This window comes from Macaca mulatta, chromosome 9, assembly GCF_049350105.2.
Source record: "Macaca mulatta isolate MMU2019108-1 chromosome 9, T2T-MMU8v2.0, whole genome shotgun sequence".
NCBI classification, from domain to species: domain Eukaryota; kingdom Metazoa; phylum Chordata; class Mammalia; order Primates; family Cercopithecidae; genus Macaca; species Macaca mulatta.
In genome coordinates, this window is record NC_133414.1 from 19,553,373 (window position 1) to 19,578,205 (window position 24,833).

Below are 24,833 nucleotides of genomic sequence, written 5' to 3' on the forward strand. Positions count from 1 at the left end.
AAGGTCGGCTTCCTGGTTCATGGACTGGTGAAGGGAAGAACTCCAGTCCCTTCAGCCCCCTATAAAGGCCGTAATCCCATTCAACAGGGTGAAGAGTATATGACCTAATCACACCCCAAAGGCCTTACCTCCTAATACAACCTACCGCCTTGGTGCTTAGGTTTCAACACATGAATTCTGGGGAGATGCAAACATTTAGACCATAGAAAATCTGTTCATTCTTTTTGTTAAAAATTTAAAAACTTTTTACTGCATATAACACTCATAAGACTGGGTGCTGTGGCTCATGCCTGTAATCCCATCACTTTGGGAGGTGAAGCAGGAGGATTGCTTGAGCCCAGGAGCTTGAGACCAGCCCAGGTAACACAGTGAGACCCTATATCTACTAAAAATAAAAGCTTAGCCGGGCGTGATGGCACCTGCCAGTAATCCCAACTGTTCAGGGAACTGATGTGGGAAGATCACTTGAGCCTGGGAGTTCAGGGTTATAGTGAGCTATAATCACACCACTGCACCCCAACTCAAGCCAGCCCAACTCAAGCCAGCAGAGTGAGAACCTGTCTCAAAAAGAACAAAAACAACAAGACGCTTATTTAAAAATTCCAAATTGGGAGCAGTGGGCTCGCAACTGTAATCCTAGCAATTTGGGAGGCTGAGAGGAGTGGGTCACTTGAATCCAGGAATTCAAGACCAGCCTGGGGAAGATGACGAAACTCCATCTCTCCAAAAAAAAAAAAAAAAAAAAAAAAAAACAGAAAATGAGTCAGGCATGACGGTGTATACCTGTAGTCCCAGGTACTTGGGAGGCCGAGGTAGGAGGATCACTTGAGCCTAGGAGGTGGAGGCTGCAGAGAGCTATGATAGCGCCACTACATTCCAGGCTGGGTGACAGAGAGATCCTGTCTCAAAATAAAAACAAAACACTTATTTAAAAATTCCATATCCCTACTGGCTGTTACTGTAAGACTGATTCTTCTGGCATTTTCGCCAACTGAGGCCGGAATGGAGGGCACTGGGCACTTACTGTGTTTATGATCTCCTTTGACTTAGAATATGGCTACAGCACGGTGGCTGTCACCCTTCTCACACTGGGCTCCATGCTGGGGACAGCGCTGGTCCTTTTCCACAGCTGTGAGGAGAACTACAGACTTATCTTACAGCTGTTTGTGGGCTTGGCCGTCGGGACACTGTCTGGGGATGCTCTGCTCCACCTTATCCCTCAGGTAATCTGCTCTTTTCCATTTCAGATAAAGTTCGCTTCATTTCTCTTCACATTTAACCCCTGGAGGTATTTACGCCAAATTTTACTGAGACTTTGAAGAGAGAATATGGTGGCTGGTGTTTTCCTTAAAAAGAAATATTATTTCCCCAAAGCCTCTCTGCACTTGTAGAAGAGAAGAGATGCCCCAACATTAGGCTTGCCACATAGTAGTAGTGTTTTTGAAATAAAAGAAAAGGTGGCAGGGCATGGTGGCTCACACCTGTAATCCCAGTACTATGGGAGGCTGAGGCAGAAAGATTGCTTGAGCCCAGGAGTTCAAGACCAGCCTGGCTGGCGTGGTGAAACCCCATCTCTACTAAAAATACAAAAATTAGCTGCACATGGTGCATGCACCTGTACTCCCAGCATTTTGTGAGGCCAGGGCAGGCGGATTACTTGAGATCAGGAGTTCGAGACCAGCCTGGACAGTGTGGTGAAACCCCATCTCTACTAAAAATACAAAAATTAGCTGGGCGTAGTGCCATGCGCCTGTAATTCCAGCCACTCACTCGGGAGGCTGAGACAATTCGGAGCTTGAACTCGAGAGGCGAAGGTTGCAGTGAGCAGAGATCATACCACAGGTTGCAGTGAGCAGAGATCATACCACTGCACTCCAGCATGGGTGACAGAGCGAGACTCTGTCTCAAAAAAAGTTGTCATTCAGGTTGTTCACCCAAGACCTGGTTGTTTAAAAGTCCAGAATGTCCCCGTTTCCCTCTCTCTTGTTTTCTCTCTCTCATCATGTGATGTGCCTGCTTCCCCTTCACTGTCTGCTGTGATTGGAAGCTTCCTGAGGCCCACATCAGAAGCAGATGCCGACACCATGCTTCCTGTACACCCTGCAGAACCAGCAGCCCATTAAACCTCTTTTCTTTGTAGGTTACCCAGCCTCAGATATTTCTTTATAGCAACACAAAAATGGCCTAATTCACTTGTCCTTCTTTCTATTCTGCCCAGAAGGCTACAGCTCCTCAGCTACCTTGCAGGTTGGATTTTTGTTTGCGGTCAGCCAATGAGGGAAGCAATGGAAAACTCAGGGGAGGAGGAGACAGGGGCAGAGGTGTTTGTGCCCAGCTCCCTCCCGGCTCCGGCATCTGCTCTGGAAGTGGCTGATTCGCCGTGGGCTACGTCTCCAGTGGACAGCGTCCCCACAGCTCTGCGGCTCATTGGCCTTCCTCCCTTTTCCCTTGCACCCCTAAGGGTGGCAATGCTTTCCTGGGATGCCTCTGGGTGCCTCATTATCCCTTGTTTATACCCTTGACCCTGCCCACCTCTGTAATAGTCTTATCTTTCATGTCTCTTTATTTGAGCCACTACAGTGGAATTCTCCTTCTTGCCTAACAGTGTCTAAATTTCTCTTATGGAACAGGTAAGCATCAGGAGGCTGCCTCCTGTTAACATGTGCTGAGGCTCTTTTTCAGAAAAGAAAGGAGTAAAACCTGAGTTGGGGTCATCTACAGACGAGGTTTTCTCTTCCCTCTGAAATCTCTTACCGGGGATAATAACAGTGGACCAATGATCCCCACTCCAGCAAAGCCTGAGCTGGTTAAAATTTTCCACAAGCCTCTGGCAATTTCCTGCAGGGTCACTCTTGTTGCTTAGAGGCTCAATTGTTATTCAATGTTCTGAAAATCGCAAAGGGAGCATTGGAAAAATAAAACCATTATGAATTTTAATTGCCCTCATAATCTAATATCCTGGAAATATTTCAGGGCTTATGATTGACTAGAGGCGGTGGCCGAGGCCTTTTTTCTAGGTCACAGCAGTGGTAGCAGAATTATTTACTGCCCAGGAGCCTGGGAAGCAGAAAAAGGCTCTCAGGTCAGGCTGAGTCTCCCCCAAACAGGGAGCCCACAGCAAAGGTGGACTTGAGGATGGCCACAACATGTTACAGAGGAGAACTTAAGAGATTAGCTGGGTTTCACCAAATTTTGTAGACAGTTTTTTTTGCTTAAGAAAAGAGACGAGGTCCAGGCATAGTGGTTCACGCCTGTAATCCCAGCACTTTGGGAGGCCAAGGCAGTCCTTCAGATCACCTGAGGTCAGGAGTTCGAGACCAGCCTGGCCAACATGGCGAAACCCCATCTCTACTAAAAATACAAAAATTAGCTGGGTGTGGTGGTGGGCGCCTGTAATTCCAGCTACTCAGGAGGCTGAGGAAGGAGAATCGCTTGAACCCAGGAGGTGGAGGTTGCAGTGAGCCGAGAGATCATGCCATTGCCCTGGGCAACAGAGCGAGACTCCGTCTCAAGAGAAAAAAAAAAAAGGGAGAGAGAAAAAAAAGAAAACACAAAAGAGACAAGGAAAGATGCAGGACAAGTGTGGTGGCATGCTAGAAAAATCAGTGATCTGTGGCAAGTTTTCAAACGTCTGCACAGAAGCGAGAAAAACGCTACTCATATGATTGCCTTTTTTAGTCAGCTAAATTTGTTCAACTGAAAGATCTACATTTTATTTTGAGATCTGGGGTTTTTCTTCTGTTTTTTTTTATGATATTACAAATGTTCTCTATTTTGTGCAATAATAATCATTAGAAGTATTAGATGGGTATCCTTTAATGTCCTTAGGAAGAGAAAAAGTTGACTAACATATATTGTTTTTTAGTGATATTTACATACACAATGTATTTATGTAGATACATATGTATACTCACATATACACACGTACATATATGTATGCACACCTAAATGCCTATATACATATATGTATGAATGTATATACATACAATCTCTACACATATTATTTCTTGTTCCTTTTTAAAATTTAATGGTAACATTCTAAATCTGGAAACCATTTATGAGCTACTTCATAAATTGCCTTCTCTAAGAGAAGGGATATGGTATAGAATGATCTACTGGCTCACAAGAACTCATGAGGTTGACCAGTGGAATGACTCAACCAATGGGACAAGTCAATTACAGAAGAATTCCCAATACATTTCTTGTATTCTTTTGTGTCCCAGACACCTGACAAATATTATCAGTCTTACAGTATGCTCCCAATGGAACAAGTCTTCAAGGTGGATTTCTTACTTATCTGATATTTAATAAAAGTTTACTTTGATTACAATGGGGCATGAGAATAAACCCCAGATGAAATATAAAATTTATTAATATTTTATGAGGCATTGTTGTACAAACAGATGCAGATTGGACTTCTGAAAAACAATTTGGCCAAAGGACTGAGTTTGTATAAAAATCTAGGGTACTTGCAGAAATAAAGCTTAGGTTTCATTCTGTTCATTAGCACAGGCTGTTCAAAACTCTCTTTTGTTTTCTGTTGTACACATTTTATTTGACCCTGGTTAAAGCGTATAGTGGAAGTATTCACACACCCAAAAGCAAACTGGACTTTTAGTGATTGTGTTAATACTTGTCATGGCATTTCCCAGAGTGAAAATTAAATATATTCAACACTGGGCCTGATATTTGATAGTTAAGTCATCAAAAGTTATGTCCTTCTTTCTTTCTGCCTTTTTTTTTTTCCTGAAGGTTCTTGGTTTACATAAGCAGGAAGCCCCAGAATTTGGGCATTTCCATGAAAGCAAAGGTCATATTTGGAAACTGTTGGGATTAATTGGAGGCATCCATGGATTTTTCTTGATAGAAAAATGTTTTATTCTTCTTGTATCACCAAATGACAAGGTATATTTTTATTTGTCTTGTGCTTTAAAGTCTTATAATACATTCATCTGTTACTTCAGAAGTACTTGTTCAAAAGTAATGAAGTTACCTGTGTAAGGGATGTCTAATGGAATGCTGATTTCAAGAATACACAGCTCCTTCTAATAAGATATTAATTTTTTAAAACATCTATTCCTGAGTAGTTAGTGTACTTGTTACGACCTTTTGTTTAACCTTCATGGTTGGTTTATGAACTGGGCACCATTTTATGTCTGGGGACTGAAGGGGTCCAACATTCTAGCTACTAATCAGCGTTTTGGATGTCTTTCTTAACCTAAACAAATAAGCAAACAAAAACTTGGAAAAGCCACAAAATCACATGTCATTTTCTATCTTAAAGGCATTTAAAATTACAAAAATCAGTAGGTTAGAAATTTTGAAATTTGTGGCAAATATTTTTTCAGCTTTAGTAATTTCTTTTATTATGCCAGTAGCTGATAAATGTCTACAAATATGGGCCGGGCGCTGTGGCTCACGCCTGTAATTTCAGCACTTTGGGAGGCTGAGGCGGGCGGATCACCTGAGGTCAGGAGTTTGAGACCAGCCTGGCCAACACAGTGAAACCCTGTTTGTACTAAAAATACAAAAATTAGCCAGGCGTGGTGCTGCGCGCCTGTAATCCCAGCTACTCGGGAGGCTGAGGCAGGAGAATTGCTTGAACCCAGGAGGCGGAGGTTGCAGTGACCCCAGATCGTACCACTGCACTCCAGCCTGGGTGACAGAGCAAGACTCCATCTCAAAAAAAAAAAAAAGAGAAAAAAGGAAAAAATAAATAGCACGTATTGTTCATCATTCCTAAATTTGTTCAAAATTCTGTTTTATGCATCAAAAAATAAAATGAATTTATGGATGGATAGAGGGATGATAGATGGATACATGATAAAATAGATTTAATAAAATAATCATAGGATCCAGGAAGTGGATAGCTCTATATTTACATTACAATACAATTCTTTCAGCTTTCTATATATTTGAAAACTTTTCAGCAATAAATAGATGTCATGAATTCAAATAGACTACAAATCACCTTTTGTAAAAGTTTTCTAATAAAGCAGGACTTTTCTTTGGCCTGGGGCTCAAACTAGGATGTTATGGTAATTTGGAAATTAGGAATGCCAACTTCTATTACAGTACTTACCCTAAAAGTTTAGGAACTTACCCTTCACAAAAGAAGTGCTAATCTCAAGAAGCATTAAAAAAATAACAAATCCCCACTTATACCCAATGGATTAACATTTCTGGGTTGGGAAAACTAAATTAGAAAGCCAACATACCAATAACTCAGTAGTTAGAAATCCAGTATGGTAATGAGTGAAAGAAATTCTGAACATCCAAAAATGTAGAGTTTATTCAGATTGTTTATGGGCTTGTCAGGGAGTTTAAGAGCACATGAGTTTTAAGAGCATAATTTCAAGATTTATAATATTGCCTAAAATAAAAGGAATGCATATGTTTTAGGAACTGCAAATGCTTTCCTTGATGAATATATTTCCAGAGACGTTATTTTAGTAGTCACAGGGTACAATATACTTTTGATTATTATCATTGTGGTATCTCCAGAAAGAATTCAAATTTAATTTTGTGTGAATATAACTTTTTTAGTAAATAAAAAGACAGTATAAAAACTACTACTATTCAAGACTCCTTCAATCATCACTAGACATTTTTGAAGTTGCATTCCATTCTTAAAGCATCCCAGTTCTCTTTTGTGGCAACTACCATTTTGGCCAATAGGCAATAGAATGGAACCATGGCATTGACAAAGACTACACCTGTGTTCTTCTGGCTTCAACACTAATTTTAAATCATCCTCATCCAGCAGGGCCTGTCATTGGTTAATGGGCACGTGGGACATTCCCACCATCTTGCACTCAACTCTGAATTAAGTGACCAGGCAGGCAGAGGCAAATCTGCTTCAACTATCCAGTTGGTAGGTTGTTGATCTGAAGCATTCTACTCATCTGATTATCTTCTCTCCTTTATTCCTCAATGAACAAATGAAAATCAGTAGGGTAGACAAACAGATTCCATACTCCTGCTTTACCTATTCTTAACTATGATAAATACTGTTTAGAAAACTCGGCCAAGCACCTGAAAGCTGTTTTAAAGAGCAACAAGCACCCTCCACAGATTCAAATCATTGCTCTCTGCATCACTTTCAAACATGTATGGATCAGACTGACATCGTAGACACGTCCTTAATCCTTGTGTTTACAAGTTTTCATAAACCAGTTGACCTTTGGGTTTTGCATTCTGAGTAATCCTTAGCCATGACTAGGTGAATGCAAACAGATGTTGAGCAAAGGATTACCCAGTGCACCTAGGACTGGGGTGTTCATTTCATAACGCAGGAGAGAACTGATTCTGCCTAATGAGATGTTTCATAGTTAAGTGCCTTCATTCTACTAACTTTTCCACAATAAAATCTTCTATATTAATTCTCAAAGCACAATGCCCAATCATGTTCAAAACAATATTCCCATTCAAATTCTTAAGTAAGTATAGGAATGGGAAAAATATGAAAGTAATGTTTAATTGTTAAAATCCCTGCCTCCTGGAACCATGGCCTTGGGGTAAAGGGTTTACAGTGTAAGGATAGATTCCTCAGTAGAAATGAGGAGGCTATTCCTGAGATATTGACATAGCAAAATAGAAGTCGAGGAGTAGATTTCAGATCTTGTGCTAACTCAGAGATAGGAGCCAGAAATTTCCTTTAAAATACGATTTTAAGAGCCTTAATTGTATTTATTGCTTAGATATTCTAAATGTGGTTTGAAAGAAGATAACTTCAGGTGGGGTTAGTTTCAAAAATCACTTTAATACTGACCTTATTCCTTCTCTTTGAAGTGTCCAGAGCCCCAAGATGCATGTAACCAAATCTCTGAAGGTACCTTAGTGAGTCTTGAGCTATTTGAACACTCCAGCTCACTAATATATGCATAATTCCTCGTGTTATTTAAGCTGCAAGTTTGACCTACAGCATAATAGAAATTGTACAAACTTTTAGGAGTGTTTGATGAGTTTAATTTCTTGTTTTTTCAAGAAACTCAAGGATAAAGAAGAACGTACATTTTTTTTCCCAATCAATAAGAAGTCCTGAATGTTTGGCTCTAAATTACTTTACATAATGTGACAATAAATAGCTTTTGTTGAAAAACAAGACAAAACATTCTAGAATAAATATCTAAATTCTGGTATTTTAACAGAACTATAAAGCATTGTGATTATAATTAGGTTTTTGGTGTAACATAAAGGGATCACATTGTTTTTTGTTTCTGTATACACCCAACTTCAAGTAAGAGATCTGCCTGCTGCTCTCTGTATCCTACAGGCTCTGCCTTACTTCTCAGCCATCCTTCTCCAAAAACAGCCTATTATTATCTTTTGAATAGCTGCTATTATTCTAATATGTGAATGTTACTAATATGTAAAATTTACTTTCTCTTTACACACACACAAAATGCATTTAACTCATTACATTTGTGTCAAAATTTGTACAATTTTGGGTCATAGAATTCTATGAATATGCTTTTAAGAGGACATATTTAATATGCAGATAAAAAGGTTTTTATAGAATTGAAATCAGAGGCGCAAAGAGGGAAAATATCTTTTCAGAAATTGGACTATGAGTCAGTCTCTGAAATAAAATGTAATCTTTATACTTATAAAGTCAATTTCAAAATCTCACTTCTCTGTCATATAAAAGGATTTAAAAAAACTTTGAATCTATTATTGTTGTCTTTTATAAATCGGTGGGTCTACTTTCTTAATGGGCAAGATTCTTTTACTGACTGGCAGAGCAGTTAACACAGAATATTATGCTGCCGTGAATGAAATGAGGTGTTGAGTTGGCATGGGTTTCTTTTCCATCCAGTGGATTCCATACATCCACTGCTCACAGATTAGAGGATGAATCCTAAATCCACAATCCACCTTACAGGAGAAGTGCCGAGTTAGGCCAAGAATAATTTTTTTAATAGCTTTTGAATTTCATAAAGGTTTACATAATTTATGAGTCTGAATTACAGACTGTCTCAGTAGCCTTCAGCTCTCTATGGAAGATTCTGATCTACCTGAGAGTGCTATTTTCATCTAAATATGAAGAGTGCAAAAGACTTGCTTTGCCCACAGACTTTCAGTTCTACATCGTGTGTGTCTATGAAACCTAGAGGTTCTAATACACATCTAGAGTATTAAAATGTCTTTTAAAAACCAACATAACTCTCCAGATGTTTCATTTTCCAACAAAATCGTGGCTATTACTTATGTTTCATCAGTTATTTTTTAATTTAAAATAGAAAAGCCCAGAAGATTCACAGGCAGCTGAAATGCCTATAGGCAGTATGACAGCCCCCAACCGAAAATGTGAGTACCAAGCTAAACTTTACATGTAGAAAGTGCCATAGAAAACAGTTATATCTGTTTGAAAATAAAATGTCAAAACCATGTAGATGTCATATTGGGTATGTAGTTTATTATGAAAAACTTTGCAATAGGATTTGTAATAAAAACTAATTCCTATCCAGCTCTCAAATTTACTACATATTCATATCAATTTTACTCTTTCCTTTAAAAATGAAGTTTTTCTTAGTTGATTTAAACTAATTCCCTTCAGGGGAAACTTCAATTAATGTAAACATTTATGTATTTATCATAGCTCATTTCTAAATATATTTGTGTGAAGGTTGAGGCTTTTATTTCACTGTGAAGTGTGGATATATCTTTGTTTTCTCATCTTCTATCAGTCTACTGAAAATTCATCACAAATACGTCTTATTTATCACACTGTCATTGAGATGGTAGAGTTCAAATCAATGATCTCATTTATTCACATCTTATTCTGTAACTCATTTGTTCATTTAATTTTTAATTAACAAAGGTTGATGTTTGTTGCTATGATTTTTTCTTCTTCTGCATTTAATTGACCAATTTTGGTTAGGATTTTATTAAACTGTGCTTATGTTTCTGAGTAATTCTTGCAAGATTTTGTTTGTTTGTTTTTTCTTTTTTGTCTGTTTTGGTTTTCATCTGTTACTCTTGAAGTTTTGCCCTATTTTTTCTCATTTATTTTACCCTTTTGTGACACAAACTTCTTAAGGTTTTAATGTTATGCATCATGATTAGTTATTCCCATTTTACCATAATAACTTAGCAAATAATAAATATAGCTAACATGTATTGAACACTTCTTATATGCTAGGCACAGGGCTGCACAGTTGATGTGATCTCATTCAATTCTCCTACAACTTAAGTAAGAATAAATATTATCTGAACTATACAGATGAAGAAACTAGTTGTTAGAAAGGTTAAATCACTGCTCAAGATTATATAGCTAGTCAACCCTAGCACTGGGGAACTAAAGAAATGCTAATGTATCAACAATTGTTTTGTGCTCATTCATTCATGCATGCGTCAATGCATCCTTTCACATTGTTTTATTCATTGAAGAAATGTTTGAAGATATGCCGTTTCAGGCGTGTTTTATGCAATGCAGAATAAAATAAGCATGGTCTTGATCAGTGCAGAATAAAATAAGAATGGTCTTTATCCTTAGCTTGGGATGTAGTCAGGGATAGAAATACTACTAAGAACAAACACCATTATAACAACTACTGTTCTAAATGTTTTAGATACATTAACTCATGTAATTTATTTATTTGATTCAAAATTTGTCCATTTCTGCTTTTAGAACATTGCTAGTAATATTTTTCCTTCTAAACTTTTAGTTCCAAGAGTAATTTTAGAATGCTGGGCACATAGTAGATCTGCAATAGACTTTTTTTTCTCTTTGGTTGTGGTCTTGAAAGAAGGATATGCCCAGTCAAACCAGGAGCTGAAAGAGGATGCTAGATTAGGGAGTAACGATGGTCTTCTTCAGACATTTTGTAGGCCTCCTATTTACCTGCTTACTTCCTGTCGAGCTTGGCTTACAGAATGAATAGTAAACACATCCATATTACATTACTCAACTGCCCCTTTGCCAGGACATATTGAATTAAGCTTCAAATATTTGATGACTTGTTTTATATTACCTCATCTGTGGAACTCAACTTGTGTTTCAAAAGACAAGATGCAAAAATTCAATCCACAGTCTGATTTAAATTTTAAAAAAGCACAGTGATACCACTTCCAGCTCCCATGTTTTACCATGGAAAACCTCTGATAGTTCAGAAACATGGAACTCAATATGATTGCCAAGTACATGAATAAAGGTAAAATACTATAGGTAATTCTGTAATGAGTATATTAAATTACCAGTGAATACTTGTCTTCCACTAATTTTTTTTTTTTTTTTTTCACACGAAAACTCTCTGTCACCCAAGCTGGAGTGCAGCGGCACGATCTTGGTTCACTGCAACCTCCGCCTCCTGGGTTCAAGCGATTCTCCTGCCTCAGCCTCCCACTAAATAATGTTTAAATTATTTTAAGAAATAGACACAGCATGTTCTTTATGGCTTACATGCAAATGTTTATATTTGCCTGTGGCTTGTTACCTATCCATGATCTGACATTTAGAAACCCATGATCAGAGATAATAAAACAACAGCAAAAATAGGCCACACTGGTTTCTAGCAGGGTATAATATTGGCTAAAAATCCTCATTTGGAATATATGCTATTAATACCAGGACTACATGTAGGCATGTGGAAATTACAAGTTTATTTGCATGTTGCAGTGTTGTCAAATGTATCACTTCAAGTTTTTTTAAAATTTCCTTTCACAAAGAAGAGCTTTATCTCTGAAAATTGGCAGGAGCAGTTAAATGATCTGGTAGCATTACTGGACTCTGAGCGTTTCCAGGCAATGTCAATAAGAACTCCCTGAATTCAATAATTCAGTATTTATTCTTTGTTCTTATGGCTGTTGCCTGAAATTTTCCCCTTTTTAGCAAAGACTAAAATAAGTTAGTGAACCACAAGAAGGATGTAAGTTAGTCTTACAGTGATATTTCTAAATATCCATGATTTTTAGAAGTAAAATGCACAGGCCATCTTTGAAACACAGTAAATGGAGCTATCTTCTAGATGTTAATTTGGGCTCTATCTGCAATTTACTGAAGTTATTTATATCACAGTGTGGGATATGATATGAATCAATTCATACTCCCCAAATAAGATGGCAAACCACATTATAATGCAATCTCCCGGCCGGGCGCGGTGGCTCAAGCCTGTCATCCCAGCACTTTGGGAGGCCGAGACGGGTGGATCACGAGGTCAGGAGATCGAGACCATCCTGGCTAACACGGTGAAACCCCGTCTCTACTAAAAAAAATACAAAAAAATTAGCTGGGCGAGGTGGCGGGCGCCTGTAGTCCCAGCTACTCGGGAGGCTGAGGCAGGAGAATGGCGTAAACCCGGGAGGCGGAGCTTGCAGTGAGCTGAGATCCGGCCACTGCACTCCAGCCCGGGCAACAGAGCGAGACTCCGTCTCAAAAAAAAAAAAAAAAAAAATGCAATCTCCCTTATAGTCTTAGGCCGTGTAACAGTTAGAAACCAGGAAGTATCCTCTTTCTATTTTTATTGAGCACAATTATTAGAATTATGCACTCAGGCCAGGTGCAGTGGCTCACGCCTGTAATCCCAGTACTTTGGGAGGCTGAAGCGTGTGGATTACCATAGGTCAGGAGTTCGAGACTAGCCTGACGAACATGGTGAAACCCCGTGTCTACTAAAAATACAGCAAAACAAGGCAGGCATGGTGGCATGTGCCTGTAGTCTCAGCCACTCAGGAGGCTGAGACAGGAGAATGGTGTGAACCTGGGAGGCAGAGCTTGCAGTAAGCCGAGATTGCGCCACTACACTCCAGCCTGGGTGACAGACCAGGACTCTGTCAAAAAAAAAAAAAAAAGCATTATGCATTCAGTTCTAACAGTAACAATAACTACTACTTACACCTGTCACACAATATATATGCAACCGAATAATTAATGAAAGTTTAGACTATGACAATTGATTAATGACTATTCTTATCAAATGGTCTACCTAGGCAGATTACTACCAAAATAAGTACTGTGCTTGAAATACTTTTTCTGCTTGTGAGTCATTCAACTCTACAATTGAGTTATACTAACATGCAATTTAGATTTTTCAGAACAGAAATTCTGTCCATTAAAAAGCTGAACCCAATTATGACCAAAATTATTTCATTGGCTCTCTCCTGACCAGATAATATATATTATGTAATAGAATTCCATGAAGACGGAAGCTTCTCTTTATCTTGTTCAACATCTAACTGGCCTACTGCTGAAAGTTATCTTGCAGGAAGATGAAAACATTGAGTAATTATTGCAAAGCTAATTATGGGGCCAGAAATGTTGGTTGTGGTTCTCTTGAAGTCACAGTGGGGAGTGAATGGGGTGCTTCAGGGAAGTCATTAGCACTCACCAGAAAGGGAAACAAAACAATCACACAATGACAGAAAGCACACTGCCCTAGATTGACACAGAAAGTCTAACTCACATGAACAGCTTTGCGAAATAGACTCCATTTTAATGACATTCCCCTGGGAAGTTTGTCTTGGCCCACTCAGTCTGCTACAACAAACTACCAAAGTAGTTTAGGTAAAGCTACTGGATGGCTTCTAAACAACAAAAGTTTCTTTCTCATGGTCCTGGAGCCTAGAAGTCCAAGATCAAGGTGCAAGACAAGAGCCAACTTTCTGGTTGTAGATGGCGCCTTCCTACAGCGGGAAGTGGCAGAAGGGGCAAGGGAACTCCTTGGCATCTCTTTTATAAGGGTATTAATTCCATTCCAAAGGCCCTACCTCCTAATACCACCACACTAGAGGAGTAAGTTTAAACGTATGGATTTTGGGGAGACACAAACATTTAGTCTATAGCAAGGTTCTTAAATTATTTTGAAATGCATTACAAAAGACAGACGGGAAGGTCATCAGTGGTATTTGGGGAGGCTACAACATGGTTTTTACCTTCTTCTTTAGGCATAACTGCATAAGATGTTAAAATAAGGAATGCCAGCATATAATTTATCTTATTAGACCAGTTAGCAAAACAGTGACCATACGTTCAAGTGTGTTGGTTATCACACTTAAATCTCTAGTCCTGACTTTTGCTGAAACAAAGTGATGGTATTTCATTAGATGGAATATAAGAATGTCAAGGGTAGGTGGGAAAGCTGGTTGGTTTTGAAGGATTTGGTGAAATATGTAATGCTCTGTTAATGCTTCTTCTGTGTTTATTTGGTTCTTTAGGTAAAGTTATTAGCTTGTTAGCAATCATGATTCTGGTTGGGGACAGCCTGCATAATTTTGCAGATGGCCTAGCCATAGGAGCAGCCTTCTCCTCATCATCCGAGTCAGGAGTGACCACCACGATTGCTATCTTGTGTCATGAAATCCCACACGAAATGGGTAAGTTTGGCAATGGAATTACGGTTTCTGGCTTGTTGAGAAAGAAATAACATCTTTCCAGCTATGGTTTACTAGGATTCTTTTTCTCACCTAGGATTGAAAGATGAGCACTTTCCTTTTATAATTTATTTAAACCATAAGAAGAGGAGGACTAGAAAAATAACTCCTGTACCTTGGAATAAAATCCAGTTAAACTCCTTTATGATGTTTCCCAGGGCCAGAAATGACTCTATTTGGATTCCAGAGAATTCCATATGGGAGAGAGTCATTCAGAGAAATACTTTAAAGAATTTTGACAAGGACTTTAAAATCTACATATTAAATGTGAGAAAAATATTAGGAGGGAAACTTTATCCATCACGTCAGCAAACGGGCCAGTAAGATAAAATCACATTTAAATTAAAACCAGCCAGGCATGGTGGCTCACACCTGTAATCCCAGCACTTTGGGAGGCCGAGGCAAGTGCATCACCTGAGGACAGGAGTTCGAGACCAGCCTGACCAACAGGGTAAAAGGCATCTTCCGTTAAATGATAATTATATTTTCCTTTCCTCTTAAACTTCAGGAGACTTTGCTGTGCTCTTAAGCTCCGGACTTTCTATGAAGACTGCCATCCTGATGAATTTTATAAGTTCCCTAACTGCCTTCATAGGATTATACATTGGCCTTTCCGTGTCAGCTGATCCATGCGTTCAAGACTGGATCTTCACAGTCACTGCTGGGATGTTCTTATATTTATCGTTGGTTGAAATGGTAAGCTTGGTGGCTTTTCTATTTGGGTTTTCTGAACGCTGAAAATGTAAAACAGAGAAAAAAACCTGGTAAAAATGGAAGGATAAATGAGTAGAAGAGAAGAATTTATAAAACAGTATAAACCATTAAGGAAATATTCTTTGTACTCCCAGAAAGTGCTTTCTAGGCAGAAAGAATGTAATTTGAGGTAAAGAAAATATTGATATTTTCTGTAGCGTTAAAGTGACAGGCGTGTGATAGCAGTTGCATGTAAAACTTTTTTCTTTTAGTGAATTTAAGTGGAAAGAATGAAATGTTTGTAATCTTCAAAAAGTAATCATCAGCTCATTTGATTCCAGCTTTGTATCTATATATGATGCCTGTATTTCCAGTTGAAAAATGAAAAGTTCTGTCAATCAGCCAGCTACTTTATTTTTACAATGCAAAAGTTCTGTTAAATAGCCAGTTATTTTATTTACACAATGGAAAATAATTCAACTGAATTTGTCATTGAATTAAATCACTGACTTAATTAACGAAACGTATTTTTTAAAATAATGATTACGTCTTTTAAGTTTTAATTGCCAAAGGGCCATTGCACTGATGAAATGAGAAAGAAAGATTTTTATAGTATTTGGTCTCTAAAATTGCAACCTATGTTTCCTATAGAGGTCCTTGTTGACCCTAATGATAACTCAGTCATTGGTTGTGTTTCTGTATAACCTGGTGAGGGAATTGAACCTGGGAAATTTCACATTGTCTTGCTTCTTAAATTCTGGTCTCCATAAGACAAAAGTCTTTTTGAAGGTCACTCCCTATTGGGCTTGTTTACAACTTTAAAAATATCTTAAGGTAAAATCATATTGATTATCCCTTCTCATGGGTTGGAATATGGCAAATAAAAATGAAATAAAATAACCAAAGAAGGATTTAAGGCTGAAATCAAGCTGAATAAAAGTCAGATATGTTATTACCTGTGTCCCGGAGAAGAAAAAGTAAATTCATCTTGAAGGCAATATGTGGAACCGATTCATTGAGATGGACTACTAGTGAAGCAGAATCCAACCATTGTCCTGGAAGTAAAAGAAATGTTTCATAAGGAAAAAAATATAGGAGGCAGAAACCTATGCTAATACAACCAGAATAGCAGTGCGTTGTTGAAGTAAGTCTTAATAAGGGGATTCTCAAAGCAAACCCTGCCATTTTTAAACCCCACTCTAAGGCTTCTGAGTTTCCGGTGGTTTTTCTTAACTCTTATGAGATGCATGCAGATGAGGTAAACACCAAATGTCCTTCCATATTTAGAAATGTTCTTATATATTATTTGTGGTGCTCTGGGAACATTCTAATTTTGATAATAAGGTGAAAAGTGGAGCAAATTTTGACCCAGCAATCCCATTACTGGGTATATATCCAAAGGAATATAAATCATTCTATTATAAAGATATATGCAGCACTATACACAATAGCAAAGGCATGGAATAAACCCCAATGCCCATCAGTGATGGACTAGATAAAGCAAATGTGATACATATGCACCATGGAATAATATGCAGTCATAAGAAGGAATGGGATCGTGTCCTTTGCAGGGACATGGATGAAGCTAGCAGCCATTATCCCCAGCAAACGAATGCAGGAAGAGAAAACCAAACACTGCATGTTCTCACTTATAAGTGGGACCTGAACGATGAGAACATGTGGACACAGGGACGGGAACAACACACACTGGGGCCTGTCGGGGAGGGTAGGGGTGGGGAGAGCATTAGGGTAAAGAGCCAATGCATGCCGGGCTTCATATCTAGGTGATGGGTTGATAGGTGCAGCAAACCACTATGGCACACGTTTACCTATGTAACAAACCTACATATGTACCCAGGAACTTAAAAAAATAAAATAAAGCGGAGCAAATTTTACCCCTTTTTCTGAACCTAACCCCCAACCTGAGGTCAATGTTACGGAATCCTGCGATTCTTTCAACTTGAGAAATCTGTATTTACAGTTTTTTTGTGACTTTGAAACCACAGTCACTCACCATTTAATGATGTGAGCTATCCTTTGTTTAAACTAAACACTCTTGAAGGTAATGTGTGGAACACATCAGTCCTCAGATTCGCTCTTGAGCTTCCTAATTTTCAACTTTCGATTTCTAATTTCTCTTTATGGCTCAGTTCAGGGCAATTGCTGGATTCTTTTGAAGTTTACTCTGTTTTTCACACAGACTGGTTCTCTCTTTGAGTAGATGAATGTCAATGTCTGTAGTCGATTTGCTTTCTTTGCTTTTGTCTACTCTCCCAGAATTGACCTGGGAAGGTTATCAAGAGCCATTTGTCATGCAGAACCCTAAGCTAAATATGTCATTTTCCTTTCAATGTTCCTGCTCCTTTTCTTATAAGGGTAAGCAATTGCTTATAAGAGAGCAATGTGACTGATATCCTGTGAGATTCCAACTGGCATAAATCTTGACCCTATTGCAAATGACTATTAGCCAAGGAAAAACCAGCATCCTGGCAGAAAGACAGGAAAAAAAAAACTTGTGAGTTTCCCGGGGCTACTTCCTATCATCCAGGTCGCTTGCTCTCACGGCCTTCAGAGCAACTTCTAAACAAACGCAGCACTTTCACATAGCAATAAGTTTAACTGTTACTGTTCTCTGGGGCCATGCCAAAGAAAATAGTCGGTCATTTAAAGGGAAGAAAACAAGGTTGCAAAGACTCTGTGAAACAGCAAATAAAATAAATGCAGCAACAAAAGGGTAAAGCGGAATACTAGATAGAATATACTAGTTAATTGCTAAATCCTGGATATTAACCAGGCACCTTCTGAACAAGGTTAATGTCAAAAGACTAGCTAGATCTTTGTTTGTTTGTTTTAAAGAAATTGGGTGTGTTATTTCAAAGCCCCCAGAGAACAAGAACTAGAGACATAAATGAGGCCATTAGCAATGAGGTCAGCAAAGAAGAAAGTCCTCTGCAGGGAAAAGTGCCAGCCTTAATTCTCCAAAGTAGAATTGGCTTATTCAAGCACACTAACTCCAAATTGCATTGAAGCATGTCTAAAGGAAGTTCAGAATGAATGCCGCTCTGGGTGGCCAGAGGAAATTAATGCTCTGTTATGAAGATCAGTGTCCTAGACTGGGTTTCCTTCAAAGCAGCTGGGAAGACAAAGGACAGGGTGAAAGCAATTCATCTGGGAGGTGATCCCAGGGAGCAGAAGTGAAGGGCCGGCGAACTGAAACAGAGAAGGAAGAAAAGTCAATACCATCTGTGTTTTTTTTAAGTTGACCAGGACTATGGGAACACGATCACACAGGACCTTCTCATGAGGCTCAAGAAATATATCTCAGAATAGTTTACCTGGGAAAGGAAGAGGCTTTATGTACAGGCTCTTGTCCCTGTGTTCAACACTGGCCCCGCCAGCATTACCTCGCCATCTCCACTTCCAGGTTATACACACTGGAGTACTAAGAGCATTCCCGTAAAGGGGCTCAAGCCCTCACATCAAAGAAGCCCAGGGCAGGAGAAAGAGGAATGCCGTGTAGACCAGAAGCAAGACTCTGCAAAACCAATCAACACCTCCTTGGAATGGGTCTCTGCAGCAGTGATTGGGGTCAGAGATGGGAATGAGTGCATCTGAAATAGCACACGTGTGATGTCTATCAACGGTTGACCCCTTCCACTCCTCAAATGCCCTCCTTTCCTCTTAACACCCATGTCTCCCCAAGTCCCTTCATGGTGATAGCCAGCCAAAATACCACAAAGACTTAATACAAAATAATAAGTGGGAGAAGCTCCAAACCCTGCTGGCCCTGAGGCCATAGTTGATATTCATCATCTCTGCTCTCCAGCATCCAATCCTGATCCTCCAGAGCTCCAAGCAGCACTTGCTTGGGTTGATCTACATTGTTCTCCTGGGAGAGGCAACTTAGGTCTTCACTGAAGGGTCTGAATGTTCACTGCTTTGTCCTTGTTAGGCTGTGTATCCTCTAGTTGCCTGGTGACCATTGTTACCAGGCATCAAGAAGCACCAAGAGACGCTCCAAGAAATCTGAATTTCTAGCTGTGTTCCTTCTCTTCTCACCACGCAACAGCACCCCTAACTCCTCAAGGTAATTATTACAGGAAAGGGGTCCTAATCCAGACCCCAAGAGAGGGTTCTTGGATCTTGTGCAAGAAAGAATTGAGGGAGAGTCCACAGTGCAAAGAAAAAGCAAGTTTATGAAGAAAGTAAAGGGATAAAAGAACGGCTACTCCATAGAGCAGCCCCAAGGGCTGTTGGTTGCCCATTTTCATGGTTATTTCTTGATGATATGCCAAACTAGGGGTGGATTATTCATGCCTCCCCTTTTTCGACCATCTGGGGCAATGTCCTGATATTGCCATAGCATTTGTAAGCTGTCAAGGCACTGACGGGAGGGTAGAAGTGAGGACGACCAGAAGTCACTCTCATCGCCATCTCGGTTTTGGTGGGATTTTGCTGGCTTCCTTACTGCTACTTGTTTTGTCAGCAAGGTCTTTATGACCTGTATCTTGTGCTGACCTCCTATCTCATCCTGTAATGTAGAATGCCTTAACTGTCTGGGAATGCAGCCCAGCAGGTCTCAGCCTCATTTTACCCAGCTCCTATTCAAGATGGATTGCTCTTGTTCACATGCATCTGACATAATCACTAACAATTGCTCTTACCATTAGAGTAACTTTCTTCACTGTTGGTTGATCCATTAATATAGGGAGCCCCAAATGAGCAGGTGGTAGTGATAGTTTCAAGTTCACTGGAAACTTTATTGCTGGAGTTCTCAACCCCTGGTCCTGTTAGGAACCAGGCCACACAGTAGGAGGTGAGCAGCAGGTGAGCAAACAAACCTTCATCCCTACTTACAGCCGCTCTGCATTGCTCACCTGAGCTCTGCCTTCTGTCAGATCAGCGGGGGCATTAGGTTCTCACAGGGGCATGAACCTTGTAAACTGCGCATGTGACAGATCCAGGTTGCACGCTACTTATGAGAATCTAATGCCTGATGATTGGTCACTGTCTCCCATCAACCCCAGATAGGGCCGACTAGTTGCAGGAAAACAAGCTCAGGGCCCCCATTGATTCTATATTATGGTGAGTTGCATAATTATTTCACTATATATTACAATGTAATAATAATATAAATAAAGTACACAACCAATGTAATGGGCTTGAATCATCCTGAAACCATCCCCCTCACTTCCGACCCTCGGTCCATGGAAAAATTGTCTTCCTTGAAACTGGTCCCTGGTGCCAAAAAGGTTATGGACCACCGCTTTCCTGTATTCCCTGGTGCATGCTCCCCGGGAACAGGGATCTGTGGTCTGACAGTACCTGAGTTTACAGGAACAGGGAGCATAAATTCCCCAAGAGAAAAAACTAGCAACACCTATCTATCAATTGCTTTATAATTTTGTACTGTTTCTGCCCTAATCTCTGTTATTTCCTTCCTTCTTACTTTGCATTTAATTTTCTCTTTACTTTCTTGCTGCTGTGTAAGAGCATCTCATTTTGTCTGAGAGCTGAACGTTCCTTCTAAGAAAATTCTCAGAATTGGAAATCTAGAGGATTTCTTAAATCCAGCTTCTCTAAAGTTTATAAAAATGGCGCAACTAGAAAAAAAAGCCCTCGAAGTATTGTTTTTTTCCAGCAGTTTGGATAAGAGAGACTATATTTTTAGCTAATATAATTTGTTATTTAAAGTATAAATTAGTTAATTAAAAAAAAACATAAATGGGTTATGCCAAAGGAAGGTTTATTTTGGATCTGAAGCAAAGTTTCAAACCTTTAGGCATTTTTCTTAAGGTTTTTAGATCCTGCCAAAATGGTGTTTCCATAGCAACAGGACTATAGAAACCTCAAGGGACTGTCACTGTAGATGTAACCAGAGATGTCCCTGCAATGGGGGGAGCTGGACAACTGCCCAGGAATTTAGTACACTGATAGAACCCAGGCTGGTGGAGGAGCTGTAACTTAGGGAGGGAGCTAATGGGGAAGGAAGTACCTGTCCAATTCATGCCAAAACAAAATAAAACAAAGCCCAGGTGCCCCTCCAGGTGTATCCAAGGCAAATGAGTTGGAATAGGGGAAATACCCAATTTCAAACCCACTTCCCCCATCAACCTCCCTCACCATATAGGGTTCTAGATCTCTTCCCCCAACCCTCCCTTTTTTTGGATGCTCTTTAAAACTTCATTTCCTCTCCAAGACTATCCCTTATGTTTCTTCAACCTTATTTTACTTATCTAATAACTGTGCGGGTGGGGGGTTGGGGGGGCCAGGAACCTCAAGAATAAAAAGCAGTCACTTAGAGCAATTTACTTATCTTCCCTCTTGTGAGAAGTGTCTCCCAGAAGTCATATCACAGCCAGACTTTTGCCTGGAGCACTTACAATTTCCAGATAATTTTCCTTATGTGAAAGGCAGGATAGAAAGTATTTTAAATATGAATTTAAGATCCTCTACCTTTAAAACATATCCAAAAATGCAAAAATCAAACCTGAGTATTAAATCCGGTCAATAAATAGGATTATCAGTATAGTTCATCCTCTCTACACTTATTGTAGGTTAGTAAATGTAGCAGCTTCAAGAACATGAATTGGGTAAAAAAAAAAAAAAAAAAAAAATTAATTGAGTGACAAACATTTACCTTTCTAGCCAGGATTCTCCTCTCTTCTTCTTCATATGAGTATAAAATTAAACTAAACTAGAATCCTAGACTTTTAGAATATTGATCCTATTCCCTCCTCCCCATTTTTCTTTCTTTTTCTTGTAATTTATTGAGTTTGAATGAGTCTTTATCAAGGAAATCTAGACTCCAAGGCAATTCAGTCAAAGATCTACAGTTACCAAGGTGGGTCTGGTAAATGAATCCTTTCTCCATCCAAAGGATGAGTAAGTCTTCCTTTCTTTGAAGTTTGGCAATACCTAACTGTAATTCTGTTAAACATCCACCCACAGGAAGAGAGTTTGTTTGAAAAAGACATATGAAGTAACCTTGATATACGTATTTGTTTTCAACAAATATTGTAGTTAAAATCAGTGAGTTCCACTGGCATCATTTTAAATATCCTTTGACTGAGAAAGAAATAGCAAGTATTCAAAACTCATTTCAGGCAGCAAAATTAATGTAATTTAACATTGAAAATTATTTCTTAACAAAAGCAAGAAGGGTGAATCATTCTTACCAACAATTTTGAAAGACTTCTATTCTCTTTCTGTAAAAATCAGTCAAACCCCACACTTAGAGATTGTCTACTGAGAAAATGAGAAGTTAAGCCAACTTTGGTGAAGACTGAATTCTCTCTGTAATTAAAAGAAATTGACCATCAGAAATGTTGGTATTTTTCTACTCCTCATTCCTCTTTTCTTCTAATTTCTCAGATCATACACACTTACACACAGATCTTCCAAAGCAGTTATTTTAAAAATGCAGTTGGCCCTAGAACAACATAGGTTTGAACTGCATGGGTTCACTTACCCTTAGATTTTCTTCCACCTCTTCCACCCCTGAGACAGCAAGACTAACCCTTCCTCTTTCTCCTCCTCCTCCTCAGTCCCCTCAATGTGAAGATGAGGATGAAGACCTATATGATTATCCACTTCTGCTTAATGAATAGTACATGTATTTTCACTTCTTTATGATTTTCTTTCCTTTTCATTTCATTTTGTTTCTCTTTTCTTTCTTCTTTTCTTTCCCAAAACAAAATAATACAAAGTGCCCCCTCCAGGTATTTCCTTCCTTCCTTCCTTCCTTCCTTCCTTCCTTCCTTCCTTCCCTCCTTTGTTTTTTTGAGACAGTCTCACTCTGTCACTCAGACTGGAGTGAGTGGTGCGATCTCGGCTAACTGCAGCCTCTGTCTCCCAGGTTCAAACAATTATCTTGCCTCAGCCTCCGGAATAGCTGGGATTGTAAGCATGTGCCCCATGCCCACTGATTTTTCTGTTTTTAGTAGAGATGGGGTTTTGCCATGTTGGCCAGGCTGGTCTGGAACTCCTGGCCTCAAGTGATCCACCTGCTTCAGCCTCCCAAAATGCTGGGATTACAGGCGTGAGCCCCTGCACTCATTCCCCTTATGATTTTCTTAATAACATTTTATTTTCCTTAGCTTACTTTATTGTAAGAATGTTGTATATAATACACAGAACATATAAAATATGTGTTAATTGTGTTATTGGTTAGGCTTCTGGTCAACAGGAAGCTATCAGTAGTTAAGTTTTGGGAGAGTCAAAAGTTATACATGAATTTTCAACTGTGCAGGGATCAGCATCCTAACCCCCACATTGTTCAACTGAACTAAAGCTGGCTGACGTCTGTCTTTGCTGAGCTTTACCACTAAGAATTTGTCTAACTGAATCACTTCCCCTAAGGAAAAAAAGGAGAAGAGAATTGTTAAATACAAGTTTAAAGCAGGTAACATCTTTGTCTCTCCTAATTGTGTGTGACAGTGATGTGCTCTTTATCTTATAACTCACAGTTTTCAAAAAAAATTTAATTTATCTTCTGCTGCAAACTGCTTCATGAATTGCCTTGGGAAGATCCCATTGGGAAGTGATAGACATATAAGATTCTGCATTTGAATTATTCAGCAAATACAATTTTTAAAGCTGAAGATTTTAAAATAACCTTGAGAAAAGCCTCCAGGTTGGCTGTCCCACATAAGCTGAGAGCTGTGGTCTTTGCTTTCGTGAATAATAAGGAAGGTTAAAACAGCTATGTTAAGTTGTTTATTGAACATAAATACTAGTTGAAAAAGACCTAAATTCAAAACAGCGGGAACGAACCTCCCAATTTCAGGAAATTCTTGAGTCAACAGAGTGTTGAGGATTCTACTATTACTAATCAAATATGATTCTAAAATAGAACATAGTGTAACATCCCTCTTTTGATTGATGTCAAAAGGGACAACCAAAAAAATGAATTCCATGAAAAAAAGGAAAAGCACAAGATAGCCGTAACCAAACTTTTATTTGGATTCAACTCTCAGAAGATTGTTAAAAGCAAGAATTGATATAGTATTTGTAAGCAAACATTCCAGAGAAGATGTTTATTCTCCAGAATGTTGTAGAAAGAGAAATCCTGGAGGGTCTTTTTAAGACTCTGTGGCTGATAAAAGCTCATCTCTGTGCATATGTAACCGTCTCCACCAAGGTCCAATTAGAGGGTCAGCCAGGTTCATGAAAAGACAGACACTCCAGACTTCCCTCCGTCTTGTTTACAGCAAACTATCACAAATAAATTAGAAGTAGAAAACCCTGCAGTCTATTGAAAGGGCGGCTGGGCGCGGTGGCTCACACCTGTAATCCCAGCACTTTGAGAGGTGGAGACAGGTGGATCACAAGGTGAAGAGATCGAGACCATCCTGGCCAACATAATGAAACTGCTTCTCTACTAAAAACACAAAATAGCTGGGCGTGGTGGCACACACCTGTAGTCCAGCTTCTCAGGAGGCTGAGGCAGGAGAATCGCTTGAACCCAGGAGGCGGAGGTTGCAGTGAGCCAAGATCACACCACTGCACTCCAGCCTCCTAAGTAGCTTCAATCAAGAAAAGGGACTTCAATCCCGCAAAAAATTGATTAGTTTTTAGTTCTTAATGAAGCGTGAGGACATGAGAACTGAGTTTACGCTCAGGGACTTTGAGATCTAAACAAAACTCAGAATTTCATGTTTTATAGTGGAAAGTAATGACAATGAATATTTACCAGGCAGCAAGTGACATCTCTTATTGTCACATAGGTTCTTAGATCTACCCTAAATGGTGCTTTTTAAAAAATATTG

General features: G+C 39.2%; 1 protein-coding gene across 2 annotated transcripts in view; it reads left to right on the forward strand.

Annotated features, from left to right (window-relative positions):
* Positions 1 to 24,833, forward strand: part of SLC39A12 (solute carrier family 39 member 12) — an 80,547-nt gene that overhangs the window by 32,814 nt on the left and 22,900 nt on the right. The window contains exons 7-12 of one of the 2 annotated variants that reach the window (XM_001092136.4): positions 1,051 to 1,223; positions 4,753 to 4,905; positions 6,764 to 6,874; positions 9,243 to 9,309; positions 14,155 to 14,313; positions 14,879 to 15,066. In XM_001092136.4, coding sequence (XP_001092136.1) covers positions 1,051 to 1,223; positions 4,753 to 4,905; positions 6,764 to 6,874; positions 9,243 to 9,309; positions 14,155 to 14,313; positions 14,879 to 15,066 — 851 coding nt within the window. The remainder of the gene's footprint in view (positions 1 to 1,050; positions 1,224 to 4,752; positions 4,906 to 6,763; positions 6,875 to 9,242; positions 9,310 to 14,154; positions 14,314 to 14,878; positions 15,067 to 24,833) is intronic. The other variant, XM_001092018.4, reaches the window with a different exon arrangement.